At 43.5% G+C, this 14,310-nt stretch overlaps 1 protein-coding gene across 15 annotated transcripts in view; it reads left to right on the top strand.

The window, feature by feature from the left end:
• MICAL3 (microtubule associated monooxygenase, calponin and LIM domain containing 3) overlaps nucleotides 1–14,310 on the top strand; it is a 158,148-nt gene that overhangs the window by 98,565 nt on the left and 45,273 nt on the right. For all 15 annotated transcript variants that reach the window (XM_082281067.1, XM_082281079.1, XM_082281076.1 and 12 more), the window contains one exon: nucleotides 6,862–7,057. In XM_082281067.1, the coding sequence (XP_082137193.1) occupies nucleotides 6,862–7,057 (196 nt within the window). The remainder of the gene's footprint in view (nucleotides 1–6,861; nucleotides 7,058–14,310) is intronic.

Genomic DNA, 14,310 nt, shown 5'->3' with positions numbered 1-14,310 from the left:
AAAGGGATTTTACCTTGGTATTTATTTTAAGGATCCTTAGGTGCACACAGCCAGGTGGAATGCACCTCAGTGCACACCACAATGCCCACCCCAAAAGATCTGGTATAACATTATAGGTGTTACTAATTAGCAAATCTATCAAAGATTCCCCAATGAGAGGCTCGAGTGAGCCCCCCTCCCCAAGGAACCTTCCCCTGGATGGTTCTATCTTGGTTTACAGAATGTGTTCTGGAGAGGACCTTGGGGTCTGGGGCACAATGATCCCTACCTACAAAGCTTCTAAAATGTATAATCTCTCATCTTGACAAACAAGTCCAAGAATGTAGGTAAAAGCACTGAGAATACAGGAGTTGTAAAAAGGTATAACAGGGGTATAAAAGAAAAGGCAAAAAATCTTCATGGCATCAGAGGTATTGCATTGCCCCTTTTGTCTTTGAGGACGTGCTTACCCAAATTCAGGGCATCCTACCAGGAAATGTGCAGTTCTGCAGTTTGTGATGTGAGGCTGTGCAAACAAGCACTGACAAGAATGCACCAGATCTGCTGGGCTCTTTCCAGGGGTTTCCTGGAGAAATTTTCTTAAAGGGAAGATAAATGTAAAAGGGCAGGTGAATCCAGACTTAAAACTTTGAACTTCTTACTAACTCTTAAAAAATCCACTCCATTTGACACCTTTCTGAAGCCAGTTTAGAGTTGCCATGTACATGGTTTATGTATCTGTTATTGTGCAGCACAGAAATTGTTAACAGTGTCCAGATAGTAATTTTTGAGAGGATTAAGGAAAGGATTTCAGAAGCAATCAGTTGCACTTATTTCAATGGAATGTCTTAATTGGCTTGCTGTTTGAATGTGTGCAGCATCTAACAATGAGCCTCGATACCAAGATTTCCTTTCTATTGTGCTCACAATGCTGGGCACTTCCTTACATCCAAGTGTTTTTTCTTGACTTAAAGTGAAGTTGAGAGTGAAGTGCTTGGTGTTGTGGATTCTGGAGCCTGTTTTTGGCACTGCCACCAGACTGTTGTGAGATTGCCTTGCTGGTATTTAATCTCTGTGTCTGGACCTGTGCAGTGACTCTACAGTACTTACCTACTTCCAAAATAGGTTTGTTTTAGTAGGCTAGTACTTGTAAAGCATTTTGGGGCCCTTGGATGAGAAGTGGAGTTGGAATACAATCAGGCAGTTAATGCAACTGAAGTGGGTGAGGGTGAAACTTCCAGGAAAATCCTGAAACTCAGTGTGACATGAACACAGATGAAAAATGAGAAGCCTAAAAATACTGCTGGATCTCACTTGCTGCCTTCTCTATACTTCAGTGATAATGTTTGCTGAATTGATAGCACACTTCAGAAACCTTACCCCAAAAGGTATTTCTTAGAAATTAATGACAAAGGAATATGAGGACTTCCAGCATTTTAAACTCAGAGCTCACTGCATCACTTTTAAACTCCCCTGGAAAAGTTCCCATCTCCCTTTTCAGTACTTGGTCATAGGCAGTCTGCTGCTGTTTTTATAGGGGTTGCTTTATCTGACACAGCTGTGTTCTCAAACAAGTGTGTGGAGGTAGAAGTAATTGAAGTGTTTGGAAAAGACAAGTGAAAACAAACAGGTAGAGTGTTTCACATTACCACAAAACCACAAGCTTCGGGAAATCCATAATGAAGATTTTCCTGAGAGTGTATTAATTCCTTCCCCCTTTTGCATATGTTTCAAAGTAGACTCCTTTATTTGAATTTCCATAACTCCCCAGGGCCACAGCTAAGTCTGTCCAAAATACTGGACAAGCGATGGCATGTAACTTAGATATTAAGATTGGAAGCTAAGAAAAGCAAATCTAAAGAGGTACTGCATGATAGTTGAGAAATAGCTTCTAGTAAAATAGACAGGTATTTTCCCTTTGGGAAGAGTTCATTGTTCTCAGATTCCCAGTTCTCTCCTGCATCTTCAGCATGGAAGTGTTGTGTCAGGGAGTAACCTTGGCAGGATTTCATTGAGCCCATGGGAGCAAGGTAATAGTGTAGGTGAATTGAGATGGGATCCTCTCTCAAGAGGAGCTGCTGGAGCCTTCCAGGAATTGCCAGAGTTGCTGGAATAGGACACGCTCATGCAGGCAAGGAGTGGTGGTTCTGTTAGGAACGTTATCTCTGATCCTACACTTATTTCAGGAGGCAAGCTCTGTCAAAGCTGGGATAAATAAAGGGCTCTGGCAGCTTTCATGCACCAGCTAAGCGGCCTGTCCTGTTAAGAAAAACAGTTCCCTTCAGATGATCTATGTAATGTTCATGGCCCACTGACCCTTCCAAAGTAAAGTCAGATTTAAAATGTGTCCTATTTTGGATGTTGTTTGTGGGTTTTTAGCTGCTCAGTTGACTGTACAAGAAGCTACGCTTGGCTTTGAGGTAGTTCCCCTCTCTGGGTAGTAACACAGCTTTTTTTCCTGGCAAGTGCAGCCACATCAGCCCTTTTTCTCTCACTTGTGAATGGTTGCTGACTTTTGTCTCTGTGGGCCCAGATGCAGTGACTAAGTAGGAGGTCAGGTACTGGCTGAGTGCACTCTGTAGCTGTCTCCTGCCAGCAAGCTACAAAACAGTCAGGGGAATACAGTAGATTGACTGGAGAGAGGCAGCTTTCCCCTCCAGAGGAACTTCAAGTCTGCAAGAACTGCATTGGAATAGACTTTGCCCATGCATTTAGCACCATATATATATGAGGGAGAAATGAGAGTAGGCAATCTCTTGGTCTTATTTATATTTTTATTGTACTATTTTTATGGGTTTTTTTCTTGTAGCATCAAATTAGTTGGTGTGAATTTTATAGCATAAAGTGGGGAAATTGTCCATCATCTGAACACTTCAGTGATACCTGTGTCTCACACTTATTTCATCTCACATAAGTTTGTGCAGTGCTTTTCCTTCTGGCAGTCGATGGCTTCACGGTGCAGAGAGTTGGCTATCAGTAGCATTTCTCCTGTCATATTTGGTAACAAGCTGGACAGTGGCTTTGCAGACAGCCAGGTGGGCTAAATACGTGGCATCTTTTAGAAACAGGCATCTTTTAGGAACAAAACTAGTATGTGAAGTAGACTAAATGGTCCATGTACTGCAAATTCCTAGAAATCCCATGCTTAGACTGGTAATCAGGGGAGTTTCTGTATTCTATCCTCTGATGCAGAGCTGTTTTCTTGGCAGAGTGAAGTGCAGGGATGTGACCACTGTTGCATCTCAAGTGTACGGATATATAAATGAATTAGAGGAAATACTGGAAGTGCCCTTCCAACTCTGAGACTTTGAAGCACGGAGTGCTTGTCAAGCTCACAGGACATCTTGGCTTGAGCACATCTTTTTGCATTAAAGTTCAGGCTGATTTTCCGTCTTTTAAGATTTTTAACACAGTTGCACTGAGTCACTCCCACTTAGAGCTTGTGCTGTAATAGAATTTGTTTGATTCTCTGTGTACCAGTCACGCTGGGTCTTTGTGATGAGAAGGGCAGTGATGATTTGTGTTTTGAAAAATTTACCTGAAGGATCATGTGTGTTCATGAAATGCAGATAAACAGATGTCAGCTTGATTTTTCAGTCCTTCTCTACCTTACAGTGGTTGCTGCCAGACTTTCTCCCCACACTAGATATTGGAGTACTGAAACAACCTTTTTTTTAAGAACTCTATTCCATTTAACTTAATTATATGGCGATTGTTTTTTGCTTGGTTGGTTGGTTTGGGGTTTTTTTTGCTTTGAAAAGGCTGACAAAAAGCCCCTAAAATAGTTAGAAAACAAAAGGAGTGAAATAATGTCAGATGGATAAAAGTTCTTGTTCTTTGGTTTTCAGAGTTCTTTTTCTTCTTGCAAACTTTGTAGCTATGTCAGGGTTTGCATCAGAAGAGAATAAGTTAAAAACAGGTTGTGGAAAGATGTTCCTGTTAAAGCAGCTGAGCTTGCTGACAGCTCTGTGTGTATAAAGAGTTCTGACTAGTACAAACCCTTTTTAAATTTTATCATTATTTCAGTATATTCCTTGTTTGTTTTCCCTGACCTTGGTGTTACTGTGTTACCCAGAGTCCTATGTTTCTTCACTGTCAGCCAAAGTGGCAGAGCAAAATTTGAGGTCAGTTCCCCTGTTACTGTGAACTCAGGGCTGGGGAATGTAACACGGATTGCAAAAATAGATTTGGCCGAGTTGGTATCACCGTCAAGAGAGAGAATGAAATGAAATGTGAATCCCGGTGAAAAAGGCAGTCCAGTTCCTCTAAACTTTGCAAATCAAAGCACAACAGGAGACTTAGCAGCAGGAAATGGTGGAGACCACAGTATCCCTGGAAATGCAAGGCGGTGTTCCCACCTGCCACCTGACCAAGCTTATTTGTTTATACCATGAAGAAGCTCTGTAGTTCCAGCAAAAAGCATGACAGCCACTTGCCCACATCACAGAAGGGTTAAATCGTACTAACAAAGAGAGAAAAACACTTCTGGCAGTCGTCTTTGAGATTTCATCTTTCAGGAGGGGGGCTGGAAATAGATGCCACTAATTATGTAAAGACCTGTGTAATTTTGTGTGAAATACAAAGGTGGTACTGAGTGAGTGGCTGTCCTGAAAAAAAACCTGTTAGGAATAAAGTGAGAAACTACAAAGGCTGAAGAAAGGAAACAAAAACTGTCTTGGAGGTTAAAATGTGTGAGGATAAAGTAAACGTTGCCAAAGCTCATGCTGGCTTAGACTTCACAAAGGAAAGCAAAGCAAAGAGCTCCATTTCTTAAGCATATAAGTAAAAGCAAGGTAAGGGAAAGTAGAAGTGAGTTCATAGTGAAGATGGAGCTGACATAAAATGCAATTTTATGTGTAGTCAATCAGACAGACGTGGGAGCAAAAGAGTGTGCAGCAAGATTGGGAAATGAGGACTAATACGGTGAAGCAAATAGTCTTTGTCTCAGAAGAGTGGAAGAGGTGTAAAATGAAATTGTGAGCTTTGTGGTAACCATCTGTGATGAAATCAAGCTATCCTGATGTACTTTGACTGTCTAATTCGGGCAGTACTATGTGACCACTGGGTAACAGAAGTATGTCCTGCAGATAAAAAAAACTAAAAAGAAAACAGAACTAACAAAAAACTTTAAAAGCTGATGTGAACAAGTACATATCAGTTAAACAGTAGGTATTAACACCTTTTAAGGAATAACTAAAACCTGCTAGTTCTGCAAGGGAAGTCCTTTGACCTCATGCAGGTAAGTGCTATAAAATGTGACATGGGTTCACCAGAGACTGTGCTGGACTGATTTGACAGCTTTTGTCAAACTGATACCTCCATGAGGGAAATTGTAGTGCATTTAAACTGTCTGGACTTGAGTAAAGCACAGGAATGCTGACACATGGAAATAATTATTGGAACTGGATAAAATGGGGGAGTAGTACATGAAGCGTGAGTAGCTAAGAAGTTGGCCTAAATTAGAGATGAGAGCTTTTATTAAAGAAGGAAGTAATGGGGTTGGATGTCACCTACAGACTGTGCAGTGTCCCAAATAGTGATCTGGGGACTGATCTTTGTAATACTGTCACTAAGGTTACCAGCCAAAAAAAAAAAAAAAAAAAAAAAGGAAAATATTTGCTAATGCAATTCAGTGCTGAGGCAACATTTCAAACCCTCATCAATGCAGAGGAGGACAGGCACATCGTTCACTAAGAACTGCAAAATGTTGCCAGCTGTAAGATTAAACTTAGCAATGTAATAATGGAAAGTAGCAGTTCATGCACTGAGAAGATGTTGAGAATTTTGGCTACCAACAGAGTGCTTATCAGTTGAAACAAAGAAGGAGAAAGATCTAAACATTGTAAGCCACCAGTATTATGTGGCATATAAATAGGCAGGTGTGTTCTCAGCATGAATCAGATGAGAGATTTGTGGCAGGGTTGTTTGTTACACTGATAAGGCCTCATCTGGAAAGCCACGTTCAGCTTTAATCACTCAGGTTCTGGAAAGATTAATCCAGACTGGGACAGGTGCAGAGACCTAGGGGATGATCAGTGCACTGAAGAGCTTATCTTGTGAGAAGAAGGTTGGCTTGTTCAGCAAAGCAAAACAAAAGCATGGAAATAATGGGCTCTGTGAATAGTAAGCTGGGTAAGGGGTCAGCAGAGGCATGCTATTCAAGCTAAAATATTACAATTTAAAAAATAAATGGATGAAAGCAGGATAGAATAGAATTCATTGAGTGCTACTGTGAGTGAAGCTTCTCAGTACTTTTTTCCAACTGTCTTGTTCACATATCCTTGCAATTTTTTGGGATTTCTGGGATTTTTGCTTGCCTGTCTCTCTGAGCTTTTTCCCTGTGATTAATTTCATTACAAATTCTGATTAAAAAGTAAATCAATTCAAGTCTATAAAAAGTTTTAAAACTTGCTCCAAATGGGCCTTTTCAATTCCTTCCCTCATCTTTAAGTAGTAACAGTATCGTCTTGCTCCTTCACTCTGTAGATTTCCCTTGGCTGGTAACAGTTTTAACATGCAGCAGGATTGCCCCACAGCATTCCTGCTGTGTCTCAGATAATACATCCAGCCTGTGCCCAGGCCTTCCCCACTACTTACCACATAGACTTCATTATATCTCTAACTTTTGCAGCTAAAATGACCCTATTTCCTCTCTCAACTAGGACATTTAACATTCTTTTTAGCATTTATTAGCCAAAACCACTAAGATTCCCTTTTGCAGTCTGGCTTCCCAGTAGTGGCGAACAGGATAATGACATAAGGTATTCTCTCTTTATTTACCTCCCTCTGCCTCGTGCCCCTTTTCTCCCAATCGCTCAGTTTTCTCAGAAGTGTGCAGTTCTGCCTGTTGCATTTACTGTTTATTCCCTGGCTCACTCTTAGGTTCGAACGTGAACGGGCTGGAGGAGCCCAGCCTGGCCAAGCGGCTGCGCGGCACTCCCGAGCGCATCGAGCTGGAGAACTACCGGCTCTCCCTGCAGCGGGAGGAGGAGCTGGAAGAGGTTCCCGAGGAGACGCTGGCAGAGCACAACCTGAGCAGCGTGCTGGACAAAGGGACAGAAGAGGATGTGCCCAGCAGGTGAGCACACATCGCCCAGCAGCTTTTTCTACACTCATCCCAGCTGACTTTGCCTGCCTTTCCCTTTTCTTTAACTATTTACTGTGTTGCCCTTTCTAAAGTTGTTGAAGCACACAGATATTTCATCTTGTAGTTTCTGTTCTAAATAGCTTCTTACTGTTAGAAGACACCTATAGCACCATAATACCATGAGATTAAGTTCTAAATTGGAAGGAGTTTTTTAATTTACTTTTTCAATTGTATCAAAGGTAAGGGAGTCTTGAGCAAACAGAACATGCATTGATGTGTGTAGCGGGTTGGGTTTGTAACCAGGCAGAAACACCAATTTAGTTGTAGTAGTTTGGTCCAAAATACTCATTACTGTTTACCTTCTGTGAGATAAGAATTAGGAGAAACGCAAAGCAGGCACCAAACCTGAAAGAATATAAAGAAGTTTATTAACAGACCTAAAAGAGGGAAAAAAAAAAATCATACCACGCCTTCAGAACTCTTCTCCTCCCCTCCACCTTTCTCCCTTCTCCCACTGACAATGTAAAAAGACAGCCCTTGAGATGTTCAGTCTGTTTATCACTTCCATAATAACCTTGTTCAGTCCATTTAGGAAGAGGAGTCTCTCTTGCCCATGCTATGGAGAAATTATCACAACGAGACAGCCGCCCGGGTTGATTCTCTGCTCGCATGTGAGTCTCTTCCCCCGACTTGCAGCTTTTCCCACAACTGCTTTTGAGGGTCCACTCTTGAAATTACTGGGGTACAATATTAAGGTTGAGACGTTCAGAAACAAGAGTTTTCTTCACCCATCTCTGGGAGCATTTCATCTCTAAGAACAGAGGCCCTTCTCCTTCCCTGGGAGCAAAGGGTCCTCCTCATCTTCATCTCTAGGACTATCTCTGGGAGCATCTCTAGGACCTGAGGTCTTCTCCTTTTCCATTTGGAGCAAAAGTCCTCATTGCTTCCATCTTTCCCTGTTCAAACTTCTCATGCAATTACAGCTGCGTCAGCATCTGCCTATCTCAGCGCAGGTGCTTTTGCTCACAAGTACAAGTTGAACGCTCCACCCCCCCATGCCTTCATGAAATTGCAACGGGTACTCTGATACATCATAGCTTTACAACAGAATTTCAGCTTTAAGCATCTCCTCTTTCTCCTCCCTCAGGTTTTCAGCTCTTCACAGCACTAAAAGGGTTAATCTCACCCAGGCCTTGCAGCTGGAATTTCCCTTATCGCTGTTGGCCACATGATCTTTGCCGGAGAGCAGGGCAGCTTCAGCTGAATCTTGGCAGCACTGGAGAGGGGGAGCCCCGCATCTGCCCATAGCAGGGCTGTGGGAGGGGTTCCGTGGGTGGAACAGGGCCCATCAGCTCCAGGATGGCCGTGGCCCAGCCTGGCCTGGCCCGAGCAGGGCCTGACCGGGCCCGCTGGCCCCCACACAGGCCCCGCAGCCACCTGTGCCAGTGCTGGAAACGAGAGAGAGCTGTGGGGGGAGTTTGTCTATTCTTAAGTGTGGATCACAGAGGTGTTCACAACTTTAAGTGGCTTAAAGAATTGTCCATATTCAAACTGGCCAGCTGATAGGTTCTGTCAGGTCCCAGAGGAAACTGTAAGCACCCCTTAGCCAGGACATCCCTTCTGGGACTATGCTTGCTAACCCATGACAACATGGAAGGGAGTTCCAAAGTTATGTTCTTTTCTGTATGCTTTGCATTGCAATTCAAAACCATGTTTGGTTTCCAGATTCAGGCTTGGCACACATGTAATCCTGACTGAATGCTGGTGCAATGCCTGAGAGGTATTAGTGCGAAACAATAGCTATGGCTGTTGAAAAATATGTTGTACCTTCATGATAATAAAATGAAGGTATATAAATGTGTTGTACCTTCATGAATTTCTCTTTATCTGCAAAAAATCTGTGTAAGCACACCAGGATCCACATCCATGTGGGTAGAGATACTGGAAACAATTGTTGCAAGAATCATTGAGAGGAAATCCTTGAGGAAGAATGCTCATGAACTTTACAGTCACACACTTTTGCAGAGTCTTGATCTCTTAGTACAATTTCTCATGTACTTGTCTTTGTAGCAATAGCAACCCTTACTTTTTCAGCTCTGAGTCTGTCCAGTAGCCTTGAAATAAACACAGAAAACGCTGGTATTTGTTTCCTGAAACTTAGATCCTGCAATCATGTTCTGTGTATGCATTACCTGCAGATACAGATCTGTGTGAGAAATTGAATAATCTTGGCCTATTTGTGGGAGATGCAAACTATATTTTCTTTACTCAGCCTTCCCTTAGTTACCTGCTGAGGTTTAGGAATTATATCGACTATGGTATTATAAGCATTGATGATATCAGGGGGTTCTAGTCCTTCGTGTTTCTAGCTTTAAAACAAAAGTATGGACCTATTGGCTGTTGTTATTCTTTGTCTTGATTTCAGTAAATCAGGACACAATAGGCCTGCTCAATAAATGGCAGAAGACTTACTAGGCCAAGAGTTAGTTTAAAAAAAAAGTGGAGTTTTGGCATGAAGCTGATGGTCATCTCCAGAAGGTGTTTTGTGAGATTCTGGAGGTGGAGGGCAGTAGACTATTAGGTTAGCAAATTTGATTCTGTCTTGTAGGGTGTTGTAGCGGTTTTGGTTCAAAATATTCATTACTTACTTGTTTTCCTTCTGTGAGATAAGAATTAGGAGAAAAGCAAAGCAGGCGCAAACCTTAAACAGTTGCAGTACAATGAAAGAGTTTTATTACTAATAGAATTAAAAGTAAAGAGACAATAACAAAACAAAATTAAAGCAAATCCCCCCCCCCCCCCCCTCCAGCCAGCACTTCTCTCCTTTTACCTAGCTCACACAAGGGATAACAGAACATGGGATGTTAGTCAGTGTTCCAGTTCTTGAAAAGTCTCTCTCTTATGCTAAGGGAAAAAAGGGTTTTTCCTTCAGTTGCACGTGGTTCCCAAACTGCCACCAACAGCAGATCCGCCCGGAAACAATCAATCTGCTGTGTGTAGAACATCTCTCCCATGAAAAATCTCACAGTTCCTTCACACTGCAAAACATGGGCCATCACATGGGGTTATTCATCTTTTTAAGGATAAGTTCTTTTGGCCTGCACACAAAGGCTCTTCTTCGCCACAAGTCTCTAACAGCCTCTTACTACTATATAGCCTGGCATTGGCATTCTTCACAATCTTCACAGGCACACGAAGATACTCCATCCCCCCATGTTCTTCAAATGGATTAAAGAGACAAACAGTTTGTGGTATTACAGTTTCTTACCACGGCATGCAAGAAGGTTTCTTTTAAGCTGCGCGCCAGAATCGTGGCACCGCCCCCCTCTTTTCTCCTGTCGCCATTTCCAGCTCCGTCCCATGTGACTCACTTCTCTTTCTCTCTGACTCTGACGCCGCCATGCTGAAGGGTGTTCTTGTTCGGGCTTTACGGTGGGGAAAGCCTCGCTCCCTTTGTGCTGCTGGCTGCGTGGTGTCTCCTTCAGTTCAGCACGAAGTGTGCTGGCTGCAGACAGGAGGCTCTGCCAGCTCCCGTTGACTCCGCCGGCTCCGCATGGAGAGGAGAGGGACCCGCCGGTCCCCAGAAGCCGCGCTGGATGGGTTTAGCTGTGAGCAGTCCATGGCTGGTTTGAGCTGCCTGTGGCTCTGAGGCAGCCCCCCCCAGCCACCCAGGGTCCGTGCCACAGCGTTGGGAAAGGGGGAAAGGGGCAGTGGCCCCGGCCCGGCCCGGCGGGGCCGGGAGGCTCCGGAGCTGCCCCCAGCTCCCAGCAGGCGAGCTCCGACCAAAAAGGGGAAGTCCCGCCTTTCTGTGCGGTTTAAATATGTAAATTGTGAGAAGCGTAATTGGTCTTAAAGACTGTCCATCAACTCAGGGTCAACCCAATACATTCCACCCCTCGCTTCTTAAAATTTACATATCCAAAAATTACTTAAAATAGCAAAACCAGAGATAAAAGAAAACAAATTACATAAACCTCCACCCCTAGAATATTTACCACTTCTACAAAGTAAATTTCTTCTATTATTCTTCTTAATTTTATAACTTTATACTTGCTCTGCTTATTATTTTCTCCTAATTAATCTTCATCTCACAGTGCCCATTAATTGCCCGCATTCTCCACCATTTAATGTAGCGGGTTGAGTTCGAAACCGGGCAGAAAACACCAATTAAATGTAGCGGTTTTGGTTCAAAATATTCATTACTTACTTGTTTTCCTTCTGTGAGATAAGAATTAGGAGAAAAGCAAAGCAGGCGCAAACCTTAAACAGTTGCAGTACAATGAAAGAGTTTTATTACTAATAGAATTAAAAGTAAAGAGACAATAACAAAACAAAATTAAAGCAAATCCCCCCCCCCCCCCCCTCCAGCCAGCACTTCTCTCCTTTTACCTAGCTCACACAAGGGATAACAGAACATGGGATGTTAGTCAGTGTTCCAGTTCTTGAAAAGTCTCTCTCTTATGCTAAGGGAAAAAAGGGTTTTTCCTTCAGTTGCACGTGGTTCCCAAACTGCCACCAACAGCAGATCCGCCCGGAAACAATCAATCTGCTGTGTGTAGAACATCTCTCCCATGAAAAATCTCACAGTTCCTTCACACTGCAAAACATGGGCCATCACATGGGGTTATTCATCTTTTTAAGGATAAGTTCTTTTGGCCTGCACACAAAGGCTCTTCTTCGCCACAAGTCTCTAACAGCCTCTTACTACTATATAGCCTGGCATTGGCATTCTTCACAATCTTCACAGGCACACGAAGATACTCCATCCCCCCATGTTCTTCAAATGGATTAAAGAGACAAACAGTTTGTGGTATTACAGTTTCTTACCACGGCATGCAAGAAGGTTTCTTTTAAGCTGCGCGCCAGAATCGTGGCACCGCCCCCCTCTTTTCTCCTGTCGCCATTTCCAGCTCCGTCCCATGTGACTCACTTCTCTTTCTCTCTGACTCTGACGCCGCCATGCTGAAGGGTGTTCTTGTTCGGGCTTTACGGTGGGGAAAGCCTCGCTCCCTTTGTGCTGCTGGCTGCGTGGTGTCTCCTTCAGTTCAGCACGAAGTGTGCTGGCTGCAGACAGGAGGCTCTGCCAGCTCCCGTTGACTCCGCCGGCTCCGCATGGAGAGGAGAGGGACCCGCCGGTCCCCAGAAGCCGCGCTGGATGGGTTTAGCTGTGAGCAGTCCATGGCTGGTTTGAGCTGCCTGTGGCTCTGAGGCAGCCCCCCCCAGCCACCCAGGGTCCGTGCCACAGCGTTGGGAAAGGGGGAAAGGGGCAGTGGCCCCGGCCCGGCCCGGCGGGGCCGGGAGGCTCCGGAGCTGCCCCCAGCTCCCAGCAGGCGAGCTCCGACCAAAAAGGGGAAGTCCCGCCTTTCTGTGCGGTTTAAATATGTAAATTGTGAGAAGCGTAATTGGTCTTAAAGACTGTCCATCAACTCAGGGTCAACCCAATACAGGTGTTACATTTATTTCCCTTTGTCCTACATCCACGCCCATAACTTGTTATCAATATGAGTATTTCGGTCTGTAGTAGACTGTGCTGCATAATTTCACATGTGAGAAGCAGTGTGGGCAACTCACATTCTGTCATAGGGAGAAAAGAGAAAATGCATCAAATTCCCTGTCAGTTTGACCTGGAAGTTTATGTTCCAAATCCGAATACTGCAAGCACCTTACTCAGAGAATGGACAAGGCTATGTGGGCCCAATATCAGAGAGAGCAGAGGGAGAATTTTCTAGGTGGCGTAGCTATTGGATATTCTCTGTCCAGCTATATCCACTCCATGAAATGTCGCAGAAAGACTGCAAAAAGAAGTCTGACTACTTTTTCAGCAACAAAAAAAAAGTTCTGACTCCTGCAACGAGCCATCCAAGGCCCTGATTTAATCATCTTCACTGTCTTGGTGCAGTGCTGCAGGGTTAGGAGCAGGCGGAGGGGATGGGGAACTCTTTGTTCCCTCTGTGTATTATGAAGGATGGGTTGGGCTTTCAGGGTTCACTGAGATGGCTGATGGAAATCAGGCAGAGACCTCACATTTTGGTGCACAGCTTCCCATCACACACACACTGCAGAGAAAGGTTATGGGAAACAGTATTCAAAGTAGATTTTTTCAAAAGAGAGTTAATCTTATTTAAGCTTCAGTAAGAAAAAAGATCGATTAGGCAACTAAACCCAGACTACACAGTAGTATGAGGTGTGGGAAACCTTTTATATGCCATATTCATTGCCTTTAAGTTGCAGTAAGCCCCAGTTTGCCATGTCCAGTTTTGGTGTCGTGCCCTGTGGCCTTTCAAAGGAGTGTCATAGGACAGCTTGTGCTGTATAGGTCTGTATGGCAAGGGAAGAGAAGAGATTCATTGCCACAGCTTAGGTTTCAGTTCCTCTCCTCAGCACTAAATCTGAAGAGATACTCAACTGCTTATGCAAATTCTATAGAGCAACCTACCTTGGTCTTTGATTTCTACTTTATAGAAAAATAAAATTTCAGCTGTTGAATTAATTCCTGTGGCACAGAGTTTCCATGTTGAAAGGAATGCTCACCTATACCAGGCCATCTCTCACTGCTGTCTTTCAGCTTCTCATTTCTCAGTGTTCAAAGGTCAAACAAAAGCCAAGTGATAAATAAAAGCCAAAGAAGGTAAAGTGAGTTATGTGGTGAGGAATTTGTGTCGTCACTCCTCCATGAGATAAGCCAGCTGGTCGAACAGCTCATCCTGTTCAGCACCCATGGCAACAATTTAAACTTTGACAGCACACCAAGCCCTCAGCATGCAGCACCTGTCAGGTTTATTTCCATACCAAGGGGTGGGAAAGCAAATGAGGGAGAAGGGGAGCATCACTTTTTATCTTTGTGACAATATCTGCATGGAGCCTTTGGAGTATGCTTTGGTTTCCATGCACCAAGTCCATGGCTTGCAGCAGCGTTTGTGTTCCGTATTCCACATGGGAAAATCAAGCAGCATGTTAAAAATAACTGTTGAGTCTATGCTGTGAAAAAGTGGGTTGTAATTTGAGCAAAATAATGTTGTTTGTATGCAGAACAGTGAGGAGAATTTAAGATCCTATGTTCAGAAGTGTGTGACAATCAGAGCATGAACAAAGTGTTTTCCTTATTAGGTTCGCTATCAAAAATAGGCTCTCAGACAAGCAGATGAATAAAATTATGTAAATATCATACTGCATCTGTACAAGTTATAGATCTACATGAAGTGTAAGCTTCATTACTTTCCACTTGCTGGTTTTCCCTTTCATTG

The sequence above is a fragment of the Coloeus monedula genome (genome assembly GCF_965178545.1).
Source record: "Coloeus monedula genome assembly, chromosome: 4".
Classification (NCBI taxonomy): Eukaryota; Metazoa; Chordata; class Aves; order Passeriformes; family Corvidae; genus Coloeus; species Coloeus monedula.
The sequence above is the reverse complement of the archived record's forward strand: the minus strand, read 5'-3'. Positions and strand labels throughout refer to the sequence as shown.